The sequence below is a fragment of the Poromitra crassiceps genome (assembly GCF_964638095.1).
Source record: "Poromitra crassiceps genome assembly, chromosome: 2".
NCBI classification, from domain to species: domain Eukaryota; kingdom Metazoa; phylum Chordata; class Actinopteri; order Beryciformes; family Melamphaidae; genus Poromitra; species Poromitra crassiceps.
The window spans coordinates 83,573,899-83,592,697 of NC_139624.1; the positions used below are offsets into that span (position 1 = coordinate 83,573,899).

General features: G+C 44.6%; 1 protein-coding gene across 1 annotated transcript in view; it reads left to right on the forward strand.

Moving 5' to 3' along the window:
* The window catches only part of map3k22 (mitogen-activated protein kinase kinase kinase 22), a 76,701-nt gene that overhangs the window by 46,337 nt on the left and 11,565 nt on the right, over positions 1–18,799 (forward strand). The window contains 5 exon segments of the mRNA XM_083655064.1: positions 1,085–1,146; positions 3,269–3,340; positions 4,631–4,795; positions 17,146–17,294; positions 17,449–17,580. Coding sequence (XP_083511190.1) covers positions 1,085–1,146; positions 3,269–3,340; positions 4,631–4,795; positions 17,146–17,294; positions 17,449–17,580 — 580 coding nt within the window.

The window sequence follows — 18,799 nt, forward strand, 5'->3', positions numbered from 1 at the left end:
TGAGCGAGCGAGAGAGAGAGAGAAAGAGAGAGAGAGAGGGAAACAGCTCTACCTGCAGCAGGCTTATCTGGGCTCCAGGCTGCAGAACAATGGCAGGAAACGAGTGCATGGAACTTTTCCCCCTGTGAGCGGAGCGGGCATGCGTGCCCCTTATCCTGGGTCTCGTGGCCTCGCGCCGCCCTGCGGTCAGCAGAGACGTCACACTCCATGGGGTCAGGGGGCAGGGCTGCTGGCCGCACACAACCAGGGAGGGTGGGGGTTTGGTGTGCGTGCGTGCGTGCGTGCGTACGTGGAGTAGAGCTGAACAATTACAATTACATGAAAGGAAAAAAAAGAAATCGCAGTATGAACTTCTGCAATTTCAGTGTTCAAACTGGATTTCTGAATAAGGTGTTTTAGTGCTGCGGGTAATCTTTGGTCCATAAATCAAGTAGAATATTCAGTAAATTCAGTCAATCCTGCACAATCACATTTATTATTATTAATACTATTAGAAATATTGCACGCTTTGAGCGCTCCTTCCTAGCATCTCTCGCTGTGTGCGTGCTCGCCCGCAGCTCGCACACTGCGTGTGCGTGCCTGCTCAACTGGCAGTGCTCATTTCTACCGTGCCTTGTTGATTTGCCCTCGAAGTCTCGCCCGCTGCGCGGGCTCACAAGATGCCCGCTGCAAGATGCTCGCTGCGCGGCTTCGCCTGTTCAACTGCACCTACGCGCGCACTGCCGGCTGCCCCTTAGTATCATAGTGAGACGATTATTTTTACAAAATCTCTTTTCTTTAGAGAATCACACACTGCACCTTCACTTTTTCATTGTTATGAAGTACTTTTTTAAATGTTTGGGACTTCCTACAGTAGCTGACTGTAGCGTTGTCAACACTTATCCTCTCTCACTCTATGGTGTAAAACATTGTTCTTTAACATCAATGGAGAATGAAAACACATTATTTCTTCAGGCATTTTGTGTTTTATGGTCGAGGCAATTGCAAATAATTTAAGCCAGCAGACTCTGTTTGAAGATAAGGGAATTACTGACTGAAATAGTGAGTGATCCCCCCCCCCCCCCCCATTCTCTTGTCATTTCAGTCCTCCTTTCTCGCAGAACAACCGTGACAACAACTACCTGAACCTCAACTATGAATACAAAGGTAAGAGTGGAGAAGTGAAATTAGCATTTGGTCTGTGTTCATTCTCAACTCAAAAACCAATGGAAGATAAAGAGAGGTGTAAAGAGCTCAACAATTATTTGAGAAAGCTGGCTGTTCTTTCATCCACCCCCCCCCCCCGCCCCCGCCGTGTTAATTATAGCCATACAATCAGTTTCCTGGGAAAAAAAGGAATAATAAGCTGCAGCTATGGCCTAGCTCTTGAATGCAGTAGCTACAGAGGTGAGAGTACGCATAGTTACATAGTAACTAGTAAACAGAAATGTGCCCACTATATAAACAGACTCTAGAGGTGTCTAATGAGGAGGGAGATGATCATATTGAATGGTTTAATTGAGGACTAATATAGCTTAGATGAGGATATTTTGACTGCATTTCTTGGACCCATGGAGGAGAGTTGCAGGGATGCTTCACCCCCTCCCCCCCCCCCTCCTTCCCATGTCTCTCCCCCGGGTACCTCTCTGTCCCTCTGTGTCGTCCTCCTTCCCATGTCTCTCCCCCAGGTACCTCTCTGTCCCTCTGTGTCGTCCTCCTTCCCATGTCTCTCCCCCGGGTACCTCTCTGTCCCTCTGTGTCGTCCTCCTTCCCATGTCTCTCCCCCGGGTACCTCTCTGTCCCTCTGTGTCGTCCTCCTTCCCATGTCTCTCCCCCAGGTACCTATCTGTCCCTCTGTGTCGTCCTCCTTCCCATGTCTCTCCCCCGGGTACCTCTCTGTCCCTCTGTGTCGTCCTCCTTCCCATGTCTCTCCCCCGGGTACCTCTCTGTCCCTCTGTGTCGTCCTCCTTTCCATGTCTCTCCCCCGGGTACCTCTCTGTCCCTCTGGGTCGTCCTCCTTCCCATGTCTCTCCCCCGGGTACCTCTCTGTCCCTCTGTGTCGTCCTCCTTCCCATGTCTCTCCCCCGGGTACCTCTCTGTCCCTCTGTGTCATCCTCCTTCCCATGTCTCTCCCCCGGGTACCTCTCTGTCCCTCTGTGTCGTCCTCCTTCCCATGTCTCTCCCCCGGGTACCTCTCTGTCCCTCTGGGTCGTCCCGTCCTTCAGAACACAGATGAACTCGAGCCAGGCTAACAGATACCACCATACTAATCCTCCTGAACAGAGGAACCACAACAGCTCTCCCAATCTGCTCTCTGTCTTTCCTACCTACCACCCCCATGCTGTAAATTAGAGAGGGAGTGCGGCACTGCACATTATGTACACAGACTGGGAGAATATTGCTGCAGTACTTGAAGGCTTGAAGGCACGTGTCGTGTATACACACACACACACACACACACACACACACACACACACACACACACACCCTCCCTGATGTAAAGCTGTGTGGCCCTTCCTGCTGAGGGCTACAGTATTTGTTTACCATTCCCTGTGAGTAGATTTTTCCTCTCCATCCCGCGCTGCCAAACACAAAAAATAACCCCCGTCTCCATGGGATACGGACACCAAAACACAGCGCGAGGGGAGGCAGTCATCTGACAGAACAGCTGCTTTCAATTGCAAGTTGTTCCACTGCACTCCACTTAGTGTGTGTGTGTGTGTGTGTGTGTGTCTGTGCGTATGTGCGTACGCGTACATGTACATGTGTGTGTCGGCACTCGCCTGCGTCAGCAGTGCTCCCCACCTGCCTTTCGTTACTGCTCCACTGGGTTCATGGCTAAGGCTAAGCTAGCACACATGAGCCATTCCCAACTCTCTTGGCTGTCGTAAGGCTCTGTTCAGATGCTTGAAAAGCTGTCTTCCTTTCTGCTGCTTTGCAACTCGTCTTTGATTGGACATGGCAACGTGAGAGAAAGCAGTGTAGAGACTGTCAGGGTAGATCGGATGAGACGTGTAAAGAAGTGGATGTTTTGTGGATGCAAAAGAATGCTGTCGTGCTCGTGAACAATATTGGGATGTTGGTGTGTGTGTCCCTGCACATCTGCCTCCCTCTGGCTTCAAGCAGTTGTTAAACCTGGAAGTTGAGCTGAGCACGTGTTAAAGTACATTGAAGGCGAGTTGAATAGCACTCATGTGAATGCTAGTTGTTCAGGCTATCATGGAGAAGCACTGCACATTGTACTGACATTGTGTTGACTGACAGCTCTGCTCCCCTGCTCCCCCTTCAGGTCGACACGGGAAAGGGGGGACTTTCCCTCGTCAGTTCCAGTTGCCCAATCGCAGCAAGGATTACGGTGACGGTAAGAAGCTAGAGCAAAAACAACAGCACTATTCTGCTACAGATTAAACAGATATGTTACTATGGTTTCTGCAGTACAACACAGACACAGACACGCACACACACGCACGCACACACACACGCGCACACACACACACACACAGACACACACACACACACACACACACACACACACACACACACACACACAGACACCCACACACACACACACACACAGACACACACACACACACACACACACACACACATACACATGCGCACACACACACACACACACGCACACACACACACACACACACACACACACACACACACACACACACACACACACACACAGACACACACAGAGTCTCACACACACACTACCACCACTCCCATCTGGTGAAATTTTATGCAGTCAACTGATTTGCGATAGGACACAGTTATACCCTTTCTCCTCCTAACATCACTGCTACTTTTTTCTACTGCTTAATAAAAGAGTGTATTTTAAATAACTGTTGACTGCTTTTGCATGTATTTATTTTTTTGCTTTACTAGGTGGATTTGGTACATTAAGTGCTGGCTTGCTGTTCCAGGCAGCTGCTAGTAGTTGCTTACTCAGAGGCTAACCTTGGCTAGCAGTGATTTACGTTTCCCCTGCGCTGCACTCGGACTTGTATAAAAACACAGCGCCCCGCTTCCTGTCTGAGGGGAAGTGGAACGGAATGGCATGAGGCACTCTGCTCTAGCTGGCCCGTAGTCTTGGCCAAGACCTCTCTCTCTGCACAACGCCTGTAAAGTCAATGTGCACTATAGTTGATGCAAACTGCTGTAAAGTAAATGTGCACTACAGTTGATGCAAACTGCTGTAAAGTCAACGTGCACTATAGTTGATGCAAACTGCTGTAAAGTAAATGTGCACTATAGTTGATTCAAACTGCTGTAAAGTAAATGTGCACTACAGTTGATGCAAACTGCTGTAAAGTAAATGTGCACTACAGTTGATGCAAACTGCTGTAAAGTAAATGTGCACTACAGTTGATGCAAACTGCTGTAAAGTAAATGTGCACTACAGTTGATGCAAACTGCTGTAAAGTCAACGTGCACTACAGTTGATGCAAACTGCTGTAAAGTCAACGTGCACTATAGTTGATGCAAACTGTAAAGTAAATGTGCACTATAGTTGATGCAAACTGTAAAGTCAATGTGCACTATAGTTGATGCAAACCGCTGTCAAATGCATCCACAGTGCAAACATACAGTGTCCTGTGTGTGTCAACTCATATCAGTATGCCTGGCTTGTGATCTTCAGGTCGCAGGACGTTCCCGAGAAGCTTCATGCCTCAAGAGAACCTATTCCAGCTGGTTCCCTCCAGTCGCACGCGCAGCTACAACGGAGACAACACGCTGCCGTACAGCGACCTGCGCACACTGGGCCGTGCTACTGACAAGGGCTGCTCGCGCAGCGCGCCCAAGTGTGAGTTCTCTGATACTTTTCAAATGCATTTAGTGTAGTTAGTCAGTATGCAGGCTGCAGTACAGTTCAGCTGGTGAACAGGGGCTTTACCATACAAAAAATGTGTGTGTGTGCGTGCGTGCGTGCGCGCGTGCGCGCGTGCGTATGCACACTATATGTGTGTGTGTGCACACATATACAGTGTGCATATATATACACACTGTGGATATATATATATATATATATATATATATATATATATATATATATATATATATATATATATATATATATATATATATAATGTGTATGTATGTGTAATATATGTGATATATGTATCATTTCTGTCAATACTCACCATTTAGCATCAACATTCATCAATAATACAGGGAGAAACCCCTTGTGAAAGAGATACATAGCATGTTCTCAACTCTATATACATCAGAATGCAGGGCTAGGAAATCAAATAGAACACTGTGTGCTGAGTATGCCCTGAATATCATAGTGGAGTAATTCAGTAAATGATCTTTAGGTGATCATGTCCTGATCATATGAAGTCATGCAGCTGTTCATTGTTAGAGATAATCATGTAAGAATAGACTTCATCTTGGTGTGTATTGTAGAACCGGGTTTGAAGCGTGCATATTACATTAGCCATATTGATTTCTTAGAAAATGTCCAAGGATGAACAATGCCACTATACATACTGAAGTGTCTAAAGAAACTGACATTTCTACCCTTTGTCAGAGAATATCCTGCAGCCTACTTCTTGAGTGTGTGCTTAAGGTTTTCTCTGCATGCATGTTTGAATAACGAATCCCCGGAAGACTTGTGAAGCTTTGCTCATTTATTTTTCGCCTACACAATGCAGCCAGAAGAGATGTTGTGTTTGTCTCTACTAGAAAAAGCCTCACTGTCTTGCTCTTACTATGCTATCGCTCGTTCCACCTACATGTAAAACCCACAGCTGAATGCAACACATTCAGGCATGATCTCTTGTGGTCGTACAAAAGCCATTGTGGGGAATGTAGGAAATCACTAACTGAAGCAGAAGTAGACAGTCTAGGTTGAGGGAGAGTGGGTACACCGAAAATAGAATTTACAATATCACAAAATATCTCCTGGAACACATTGAACATCACAGATTGATGATATCGTCTATGAGGGCGGAATAATGCAGTCCAGTACATGCTGAAATGTCAAGAGCTCTAAATTATACCAAGAGTACGCTGTCTTCCAGGAGCAGCCTGTGCCTGTCCAAGCTGCCCCATATTTCTGCTAATAGGCAGTTAGAGGCAGCAGAGGTACTGTATAGTAATATGACACAGCCTCCTAGAGAGAGCAGAGGTACTGTATAGTAATATAACACAGCCTCCTAGAGAGAGCAGAGGCACTGTATAGTAATATAACACAGCCTCCTAGAGAGAGCAGAGGTACTGTATAGTAATATAACACAGCCTCCTAGAGAGAGCAGAGGTACTGTATAGTAATATGACACAGCCTCCTAGAGAGAGCAGAGGTACTGTATAGTAATATGACACAGCCTCCTAGAGAGAGCAGAGGTACTGTATAGTAATATAACACAGCCTCCTAGAGAGAGCAGAGGTACTGTATAGTAATATAACACAGCCTCCTAGAGAGAGCAGAGGTACTGTATAGTAATATGGTACAGCCTCCTAGAGAGAGCAGAGGTACTGTATAGTAATATGGTACAGCCTCCTAGAGAGAGCAGAGGCACTGTATAGTAATATGGTACAGCCTCCTAGAGAGAGCAGAGGTACTGTATAGTAATATGACACAGCCTCCTAGAGAGAGCAGAGGTACTGTATAGTAATATGGTACAGCCTCCTAGAGAGAGCAGAGGTACTGTATAGTAATATGACACAGCCTCCTAGAGAGAGCAGAGGCACTGTATAGTAATATGGTACAGCCTCCTAGAGAGAGCAGAGGTACTGTATAGTAATATAACACAGCCTCCTAGAGAGAGCAGAGGTACTGTATAGTAATATAACACAGCCTCCTAGAGAGAGCAGAGGTACTGTATAGTAATATGGTACAGCCTCCTAGAGAGAGCAGAGGTACTGTATAGTAATATGGTACAGCCTCCTAGAGAGAGCAGAGGTACTGTATAGTAATATGGTACAGCCTCCTAGAGAGAGCAGAGGTACTGTATAGTAATATGGTACAGCCTCCTAGAGAGAGCAGAGGTACTGTATAGTAATATGACACAGCCTCCTAGAGAGAGCAGAGGTACTGTATAGTAATATAACACAGCCTCCTAGAGAGAGCAGATGTACTGTATAGTAATATGACACAGCCTCCTAGAGAGCAGAGGTACTGTATAGTAATATGACACAGCCTCCTAGAGAGAGCAGAGGTACTGTATAGTAATATGACACAGCCTCCTAGAGAGAGCAGATGTACTGTATAGTAATATAACACAGCCTCCTAGAGAGAGCAGAGGTACTGTATAGTAATATGACACAGCCTCCTAGAGAGAGCAGAGGTACTGTATAGTAATATGACACAGCCTCCTAGAGAGAGCAGATGTACTGTATAGTAATATGACACAGCCTCCTAGAGAGAGCAGAGGTACTGTATAGTAATATAACACAGCCTCCTAGAGAGAGCAGAGGTACTGTATAGTAATATAACACAGCCTCCTAGAGAGAGCAGAGGTACTGTATAGTAATATAACACAGCCTCCTAGAGAGAGCAGATGTACTGTATAGTAATATGACACAGCCTCCTAGAGAGAGCAGAGGTACTGTATAGTAATATAACACAGCCTCCTAGAGAGAGCAGAGGCACTGTATAGTAATATAACACAGCCTCCTAGAGAGAGCAGAGGTACTGTAGAGCAGAGGTACTGTATAGTAATATAACACAGCCTCCTAGAGAGAGCAGAGGCACTGTATAGTAATATGACACAGCCTCCTAGAGAGAGCAGATGTACTGTATAGTAATATGACACAGCCTCCTAGAGAGAGCAGAGGTACTGTATAGTAATATAACACAGCCTCCTAGAGAGAGCAGAGGTACTGTATAGTAATATGGTACAGCCTCCTAGAGAGAGCAGAGGTACTGTATAGTAATATGACACAGCCTCCTAGAGAGAGCAGAGGTACTGTATAGTAATATAACACAGCCTCCTAGAGAGAGCAGATGTACTGTATAGTAATATAACACAGCCTCCTAGAGAGAGCAGAGGTACTGTATAGTAATATAACACAGCCTCCTAGAGAGAGCAGAGGTACTGTATAGTAATATGGTACAGCCTCCTAGAGAGAGCAGAGGTACTGTATAGTAATATGACACAGCCTCCTAGAGAGAGCAGAGGTACTGTATAGTAATATGATACAGCCTCCTAGAGAGAGCAGATGTACTGTATAGTAATATAACACAGCCTCCTAGAGAGAGCAGAGGTACTGTATAGTAATATAACACAGCCTCCTAGAGAGAGCAGATGTACTGTATAGTAATATAACACAGCCTCCTAGAGAGAGCAGAGGTACTGTATAGTAATATGACACAGCCTCCTAGAGAGAGCAGAGGTACTGTATAGTAATATGACACAGCCTCCTAGAGAGAGCAGATGTACTGTATAGTAATATAACACAGCCTCCTAGAGAGAGCAGATGTACTGTATAGTAATATAACACAGCCTCCTAGAGAGAGCAGAGGTACTGTATAGTAATATAACACAGCCTCCTAGAGAGAGCAGAGGTACTGTATAGTAATATGGTACAGCCTCCTAGAGAGAGCAGAGGTACTGTATAGTAATATGACACAGCCTCCTAGAGAGAGCAGAGGTACTGTATAGTAATATGGTACAGCCTCCTAGAGAGAGCAGATGTACTGTATAGTAATATAACACAGCCTCCTAGAGAGAGCAGAGGTACTGTATAGTAATATAACACAGCCTCCTAGAGAGAGCAGATGTACTGTATAGTAATATAACACAGCCTCCTAGAGAGAGCAGAGGTACTGTATAGTAATATGACACAGCCTCCTAGAGAGAGCAGAGGTACTGTATAGTAATATGACACAGCCTCCTAGAGAGAGCAGATGTACTGTATAGTAATATAACACAGCCTCCTAGAGAGAGCAGAGGTACTGTATAGTAATATAACACAGCCTCCTAGAGAGAGCAGAGGTACTGTATAGTAATATGGTACAGCCTCCTAGAGAGAGCAGAGGTACTGTATAGTAATATGGTACAGCCTCCTAGAGAGAGCAGAGGTACTGTATAGTAATATGGTACAGCCTCCTAGAGAGAGCAGAGGTACTGTATAGTAATATGGTACAGCCTCCTAGAGAGAGCAGAGGTACTGTATAGTAATATGACACAGCCTCCTAGAGAGAGCAGAGGTACTGTATAGTAATATGGTACAGCCTCCTAGAGAGAGCAGAGGTACTGTATAGTAATATAACACAGCCTCCTAGAGAGAGCAGAGGTACTGTATAGTAATATGGTACAGCCTCCTAGAGAGAGCAGAGGTACTGTATAGTAATATGACACAGCCTCCTAGAGAGAGCAGAGGTACTGTATAGTAATATAACACAGCCTCCTAGAGAGAGCAGAGGTACTGTATAGTAATATAACACAGCCTCCTAGAGAGAGCAGAGGTACTGTATAGTAATATGGTACAGCCTCCTAGAGAGAGCAGAGGTACTGTATAGTAATATAACACAGCCTCCTAGAGAGAGCAGAGGTACTGTATAGTAATATGGTACAGCCTCCTAGAGAGAGCAGAGGTACTGTATAGTAATATGGTACAGCCTCCTAGAGAGAGCAGAGGTACTGTATAGTAATATGGTACAGCCTCCTAGAGAGAGCAGAGGTACTGTATAGTAATATGGTACAGCCTCCTAGAGAGAGCAGAGGTACTGTATAGTAATATGGTACAGCCTCCTAGAGAGAGCAGAGGTACTGTATAGTAATATGACACAGCCTCCTAGAGAGCAGAGGTACTGTATAGTAATATAACACAGCCTCCTAGAGAGAGCAGAGGCACTGTATAGTAATATAACACAGCCTCCTAGAGAGAGCAGAGGTACTGTATAGTAATATAACACAGCCTCCTAGAGAGAGCAGAGGTACTGTATAGTAATATGGTACAGCCTCCTAGAGAGAGCAGAGGTACTGTATAGTAATATAACACAGCCTCCTAGAGAGAGCAGAGGTACTGTATAGTAATATAACACAGCCTCCTAGAGAGAGCAGATGTACTGTATAGTAATATGACACAGCCTCCTAGAGAGCAGAGGTACTGTATAGTAATATGACACAGCCTCCTAGAGAGAGCAGAGGTACTGTATAGTAATATGACACAGCCTCATAGAGAGCAGAGGTACTGTATAGTAATATGACACAGCCTCATAGAGAGCAGAGGTACTGTATAGTAATATGACACAGCCTCCTAGAGAGAGCAGAGGTACTGTATAGTAATATAACACAGCCTCCTAGAGAGAGCAGAGGTACTGTATAGTAATATAACACAGCCTCCTAGAGAGAGCAGAGGTACTGTATAGTAATATGACACAGCCTCCTAGAGAGAGCAGAGGTACTGTATAGTAATATGACACAGCCTCCTAGAGAGAGCAGATGTACTGTATAGTAATATGACACAGCCTCCTAGAGAGCAGAGGTACTGTATAGTAATATGACACAGCCTCCTAGAGAGAGCAGAGGTACTGTATAGTAATATGACACAGCCTCATAGAGAGCAGAGGTACTGTATAGTAATATGGTACAGCCTCCTAGAGAGAGCAGAGGTACTGTATAGTAATATAACACAGCCTCCTAGAGAGAGCAGATGTACTGTATAGTAATATGACACAGCCTCCTAGAGAGAGCAGATGTACTGTATAGTAATATAACGCAGCCTCCTAGAGAGAGCAGAGGTACTGTATAGTAATATGACACAGCCTCCTAGAGAGCAGAGGTACTGTATAGTAATATGACACAGCCTCCTAGAGAGAGCAGATGTACTGTATAGTAATATGGTACAGCCTCCTAGAGAGAGCAGAGGTACTGTATAGTAATATGGTACAGCCTCCTAGAGAGAGCAGAGGTACTGTATAGTAATATAACACAGCCTCCTAGAGAGAGCAGAGGTACTGTATAGTAATATAACACAGCCTCCTAGAGAGAGCAGATGTACTGTATAGTAATATGACACAGCCTCCTAGAGAGCAGAGGTATTGTATAGTAATATGACACAGCCTCCTAGAGAGAGCAGAGGTACTGTATAGTAATATGACACAGCCTCATAGAGAGCAGAGGTACTGTATAGTAATATGACACAGCCTCATAGAGAGCAGAGGTACTGTATAGTAATATGACACAGCCTCCTAGAGAGAGCAGAGGTACTGTATAGTAATATAACACAGCCTCCTAGAGAGAGCAGAGGTACTGTATAGTAATATAACACAGCCTCCTAGAGAGAGCAGAGGTACTGTATAGTAATATGACACAGCCTCCTAGAGAGAGCAGAGGTACTGTATAGTAATATGACACAGCCTCCTAGAGAGAGCAGATGTACTGTATAGTAATATGACACAGCCTCCTAGAGAGCAGAGGTACTGTATAGTAATATGACACAGCCTCCTAGAGAGAGCAGAGGTACTGTATAGTAATATGACACAGCCTCATAGAGAGCAGAGGTACTGTATAGTAATATGGTACAGCCTCCTAGAGAGAGCAGAGGTACTGTATAGTAATATAACACAGCCTCCTAGAGAGAGCAGATGTACTGTATAGTAATATGACACAGCCTCCTAGAGAGAGCAGATGTACTGTATAGTAATATAACGCAGCCTCCTAGAGAGAGCAGAGGTACTGTATAGTAATATGACACAGCCTCCTAGAGAGCAGAGGTACTGTATAGTAATATGACACAGCCTCCTAGAGAGAGCAGATGTACTGTATAGTAATATAACACAGCCTCCTAGAGAGAGCAGAGGTACTGTATAGTAATATAACACAGCCTCCTAGAGAGAGCAGAGGTACTGTATAGTAATATAACACAGCCTCCTAGAGAGAGCAGAGGTACTGTATAGTAATATGGTACAGCCTCCTAGAGAGAGCAGAGGTACTGTATAGTAATATGGTACAGCCTCCTAGAGAGAGCAGAGGTACTGTATAGTAATATGGTACAGCCTCCTAGAGAGAGCAGAGGTACTGTATAGTAATATGGTACAGCCTCCTAGAGAGAGCAGAGGTACTGTATAGTAATATGACACAGCCTCCTAGAGAGAGCAGAGGTACTGTATAGTAATATGACACAGCCTCCTAGAGAGAGCAGAGGTACTGTATAGTAATATGGTACAGCCTCCTAGAGAGAGCAGAGGTACTGTATAGTAATATGACACAGCCTCCTAGAGAGAGCAGAGGTACTGTATAGTAATATAACACAGCCTCCTAGAGAGAGCAGAGGTACTGTATAGTAATATAACACAGCCTCCTAGAGAGAGCAGAGGTACTGTATAGTAATATGGTACAGCCTCCTAGAGAGAGCAGAGGTACTGTATAGTAATATAACACAGCCTCCTAGAGAGAGCAGAGGTACTGTATAGTAATATGGTACAGCCTCCTAGAGAGAGCAGAGGTACTGTATAGTAATATGGTACAGCCTCCTAGAGAGAGCAGAGGTACTGTATAGTAATATGGTACAGCCTCCTAGAGAGAGCAGAGGTACTGTATAGTAATATGGTACAGCCTCCTAGAGAGAGCAGAGGTACTGTATAGTAATATGGTACAGCCTCCTAGAGAGAGCAGAGGTACTGTATAGTAATATGACACAGCCTCCTAGAGAGCAGAGGTACTGTATAGTAATATAACACAGCCTCCTAGAGAGAGCAGAGGCACTGTATAGTAATATAACACAGCCTCCTAGAGAGAGCAGAGGTACTGTATAGTAATATAACACAGCCTCCTAGAGAGAGCAGAGGTACTGTATAGTAATATGGTACAGCCTCCTAGAGAGAGCAGAGGTACTGTATAGTAATATGGTACAGCCTCCTAGAGAGAGCAGAGGTACTGTATAGTAATATGGTACAGCCTCCTAGAGAGAGCAGAGGTACTGTATAGTAATATGACACAGCCTCCTAGAGAGAGCAGAGGTACTGTATAGTAATATGACACAGCCTCCTAGAGAGAGCAGAGGTACTGTATAGTAATATAACACAGCCTCCTAGAGAGAGCAGAGGTACTGTATAGTAATATAACACAGCCTCCTAGAGAGAGCAGAGGTACTGTATAGTAATATAACACAGCCTCCTAGAGAGAGCAGAGGTACTGTATAGTAATATGACACAGCCTCCTAGAGAGAGCAGAGGTACTGTATAGTAATATGACACAGCCTCCTAGAGAGAGCAGAGGTACTGTATAGTAATATGGTACAGCCTCCTAGAGAGAGCAGAGGTACTGTATAGTAATATAACACAGCCTCCTAGAGAGAGCAGAGGTACTGTATAGTAATATAACACAGCCTCCTAGAGAGAGCAGAGGTACTGTGTAGTAATATAACACAGCCTCCTAGAGAGAGCAGAGGTACTGTATAGTAATATGGTACAGCCTCCTAGAGATAGCAGAGGTACTGTATAGTAATATAACACAGCCTCCTAGAGAGAGCAGAGGTACTGTATAGTAATATGGTACAGCCTCCTAGAGAGAGCAGAGGTACTGTATAGTAATATGGTACAGCCTCCTAGAGAGAGCAGAGGTACTGTATAGTAATATGACACAGCCTCCTAGAGAGAGCAGAGGTACTGTATAGTAATATGACACAGCCTCCTAGAGAGAGCAGAGGTACTGTATAGTAATATAACACAGCCTCCTAGAGAGAGCAGAGGTACTGTATAGTAATATAACACAGCCTCCTAGAGAGAGCAGAGGTACTGTATAGTAATATAACACAGCCTCCTAGAGAGAGCAGAGGTACTGTATAGTAATATGGTACAGCCTCCTAGACAGAGCAGAGGTACTGTATAGTAATATGACACAGCCTCCTAGAGAGAGCAGAGGTACTGTATAGTAATATAACACAGCCTCCTAGAGAGAGCAGAGGTACTGTATAGTAATATAACACAGCCTCCTAGAGAGAGCAGAGGTACTGTAGAGCAGAGGTACTGTATAGTAATATGACACAGCCTCCTAGAGAGAGCAGAGGTACTGTATAGTAATATAACACAGCCTCCTAGAGAGAGCAGAGGTACTGTATAGTAATATGACACAGCCTCCTAGAGAGAGCAGAGGTACTGTATAGTAATATGACACAGCCTCCTAGAGAGAGCAGAGGTACTGTATAGTAATATGGTACAGCCTCCTAGAGAGAGCAGAGGTACTGTATAGTAATATGACACAGCCTCCTAGAGAGAGCAGAGGTACTGTATAGTAATATGGTACAGCCTCCTAGAGAGAGCAGAGGTACTGTATAGTAATATGGTACAGCCTCCTAGAGAGAGCAGAGGTACTGTATAGTAATATGGTACAGCCTCCTAGAGAGAGCAGAGGTACTGTATAGTAATATGGTACAGCCTCCTAGAGAGAGCAGAGGTACTGTATAGTAATATAACACAGCCTCCTAGAGAGAGCAGAGGCACTGTATAGTAATATAACACAGCCTCCTAGAGAGAGCAGATGTACTGTATAGTAATATGACACAGCCTCCTAGAGAGCAGAGGTACTGTATAGTAATATGACACAGCCTCCTAGAGAGAGCAGATGTACTGTATAGTAATATGACACAGCCTCCTAGAGAGAGCAGAGGTACTGTATAGTAATATAACACAGCCTCCTAGAGAGAGCAGAGGTACTGTATAGTAATATGACACAGCCTCATAGAGAGCAGAGGTACTGTATAGTAATATAACACAGCCTCCTAGAGAGAGCAGAGGTACTGCATAGTAATATAACACAGCCTCCTAGAGAGAGCAGAGGTACTGTATAGTAATATAACACAGCCTCCTAGAGAGAGCAGAGGTACTGTATAGTAATATGACACAGCCTCCTAGAGAGAGCAGATGTACTGTATAGTAATATAACACAGCCTCCTAGAGAGAGCAGAGGTACTGTATAGTAATATGACACAGCCTCCTAGAGAGAGCAGAGGTACTGTATAGTAATATAACACAGCCTCCTAGAGAGAGCAGAGGTACTGTATAGTAATATGACACAGCCTCCTAGAGAGAGCAGATGTACTGTATAGTAATATGACACAGCCTCCTAGAGAGCAGAGGTACTGTATAGTAATATGACACAGCCTCCTAGAGAGAGCAGAGGTACTGTATAGTAATATGGTACAGCCTCCTAGAGAGAGCAGAGGTACTGTATAGTAATATGACACAGCCTCATAGAGAGCAGATGTACTGTATAGTAATATAACACAGCCTCCTAGAGAGAGCAGAGGTACTGTATAGTAATATAACACAGCCTCCTAGAGAGAGCAGAGGTACTGTATAGTAATATGGTACAGCCTCCTAGAGAGAGCAGAGGTACTGTATAGTAATATGACACAGCCTCATAGAGAGCAGATGTACTGTATAGTAATATAACACAGCCTCCTAGAGAGAGCAGAGGTACTGTATAGTAATATAACACAGCCTCCTAGAGAGAGCAGAGGTACTGTATAGTAATATGGTACAGCCTCCTAGAGAGAGCAGAGGTACTGTATAGTAATATGACACAGCCTCCTAGAGAGAGCAGAGGTACTGTATAGTAATATGGTACAGCCTCCTAGAGAGAGCAGAGGTACTGTATAGTAATATGACACAGCCTCCTAGAGAGCAGAGGTACTGTATAGTAATATAACACAGCCTCCTAGAGAGAGCAGAGGTACTGTATAGTAATATAACACAGCCTCCTAGAGAGAGCAGAGGTACTGTATAGTAATATAACACAGCCTCCTAGAGAGAGCAGAGGTACTGTATAGTAATATAACACAGCCTCCTAGAGAGAGCAGAGGTACTGTATAGTAATATGACACAGCCTCCTAGAGAGCAGAGGTACTGTATAGTAATATAACACAGCCTCCTAGAGAGAGCAGAGGTACTGTATAGTAATATAACACAGCCTCCTAGAGAGAGCAGAGGTACTGTATAGTAATATAACACAGCCTCCTAGAGAGAGCAGAGGTACTGTATAGTAATATAACACAGCCTCCTAGAGAGAGCAGAGGTACTGTATAGTAATATAACACAGCCTCCTAGAGAGCAGAGGTACTGTATAGTAATATAACACAGCCTCCTAGAGAGAGCAGAGGTACTGTATAGTAATATAACACAGCCTCCTAGAGAGAGCAGAGGTACTGTATAGTAATATAACACAGCCTCCTAGAGAGAGCAGATGTACTGTATAGTAATATGACACAGCCTCCTAGAGAGCAGAGGTACTGTATAGTAATATGACACAGCCTCCTAGAGAGAGCAGAGGTACTGTATAGTAATATGACACAGCCTCCTAGAGAGAGCAGAGGTACTGTATAGTAATATGACACAGCCTCCTAGAGAGAGCAGAGGTACTGTATAGTAATATGACACAGCCTCCTAGAGAGCAGAGGTACTGTATAGTAATATGACACAGCCTCCTAGAGAGAGCAGAGGTACTGTATAGTAATATGACACAGCCTCCTAGAGAGAGCAGAGGTACTGTATAGTAATATGACACAGCCTCATAGAGAGCAGAGGTACTGTATAGTAATATGGTACAGCCTCCTAGAGAGAGCAGAGGTACTGTATAGTAATATGACACAGCCTCATAGAGAGCAGAGGTACTGTATAGTAATATAACACAGCCTCCTAGAGAGAGCAGAGGTTAAAGCCATGTCACAGGCTCGCTAATCACATCCATCCTCATTGAATCTATGGGTGGCTTTGCCCAGAAATGGGTTTTGTCGTGAAATCAAAGCTGAGCTCAGCGCTCTTCTGATTGTGGCTGACATGTCGTCTGTCTGCTGTGCGCTTCTCACCCACATGCGATAATCCCATCGAACCCTGTTCATTCTGAAACATTCTGAGTCTTGGCCAGGCTGAGATGATGTTTCAAGGTTTTTTGACAGCTCTCTGCCGGCCGCAATCTGTGCCAAGCACGGTTTGATCAGTTGTTCGGGGGTTTCCCTCCTCGTCATATCATCTGAGAGGACCTGCGGTGGGATTTACTCACGACCCTGTGGTGGATTTAATGTCTGGTCTTGGTGAAGTTACTGTGTGAGTTAAGAGTCGGGTCTCGCGGTGGTTTTTGACGCCTGCTTTCGGTTTAGTATTTGCTTAAATCAGTATATTACAGCGGTTTTGTCTGACTCTGGGAGCTTAGTACCAAAATTAATTACTAGTGGGTTTTCATCGTCGAGTGTTTTCTGTTTCTGCAGCTCCGCGGGCGCCAGTGAACTGGCGACAAGGAAAGCTCCTGGGGCGCGGGGCGTTCGGGGAGGTGTACCTCTGCTATGACGCCGACACGGGCCGCGAGCTGGCCGCCAAACAGGTGCCCTTTGATCCCGACTGTCAGGAAACCAGCAAGGTGAGAGACGTCGTGCAAGGACAACCATCTATCTGTTTGGAATATGCCGCTGGATGCATACAGTATATTCTATGGTATTCTACATGGTGATTTTAGGTGTAAGAGAAAGTGTGTAAATTTCACTTTTCTTTGTTGCTCTGTTATTTCTCTGCAGGAGGTGAACGCTCTGGAATGTGAGATTCAGCTTTTGAAGAATCTGCATCATGAGCGGATCGTCCAGTACTACGGCTGTCTGCGGGACCTGGAACAAAAGAAACTCACCATCTTTGTTGAGTTCATGCCCGGGGTGAGTATGGGGCAGGGCATTTATTTGAATTCTAGGCATCTCACGCGCTGCGCTTGCTCGATTCCTCGGCTCGCCGACCTCTGCGCGCCCTCACCCACCCTGCAGCTCGGCTGCTGCTGGCCTTGCCTGCTCTATTGGCATGTGCAGTGCACAATTTCAACTTTGCATCACTGGTGACATCACAATGATCTCACAATGTCTATGACATCAGTGATGTCACAATTGCTTGAATGTAACTAGGGGTGTCACGATACACTCAGTTCACGATACGATACGTATCACGATACTGGGTTCACGATAACGATACGATACGATACGATTTTAACAATATTTTTTTAAACTTGAATAATGACAATATATGACTGGAAAAGTAGTATTTTATTTGAAATGCACAAATACAAAACATGCTGTTGTGGGAAATTGTTATTACAATAACAACTAGAAAAAACATGAGATTGGAGATAAGGCTTATCTTGAAATAGAATGAGTTACACCGTCACTTAGATTTACTTTGAACTACGGTAAAAGGTTTCTCAGCAGTATAAATTCTCATTATGCATCTTCAGTTTTTCTTCAAACTCAAACAAGACTTTTCTTAGTCTATTTTTTATGCATCTTCAGTTTTTCCTGTCAAGTAAACAGTTTTGCCAGAAACTCAATTGAATGGTTTCTCTCCTGTATAACTTCTCATGTGTCTCTTCAGAGACTTGTTCAACTGAACTACTTTCCACACATTGAACTTCAACAAACAAAGACGTTTCTTTGTCTATTTTTGAAAAGAAAAAAAATTGCGATATGAGATTTCTTCTCAACGATACATATCGTGACGTTTTACTATCGCGAAATTTCGTGGGATGATATATTGTGACACCCCTAAATGTAACCAAAAACCACAATTGCTTGAGTGACATCACTGATGATGTCACAATGCCTATGACATCAACTAGGCATCTCGCGCACTATGCATGCTCGATTCCTAGGCTCACCCGCTATGCGCGCCGGATACAAATACTGATACCGGATACTCGCCGAGCTGGCCCTGCAGCTTGCATACGCAGCTTGGCCGCTACGCGGCCTCACCCGCCATGCAGCTCGACCGTTGTGCGGGCTCCTTGCTCTTATGACATCACTGCCGCTGTGCGGGCTCCCCTGCTCTTATGACATCACTGATGATGTCACAATGCCTATGACATCATCAGTGATGTCACAATGCCTATGA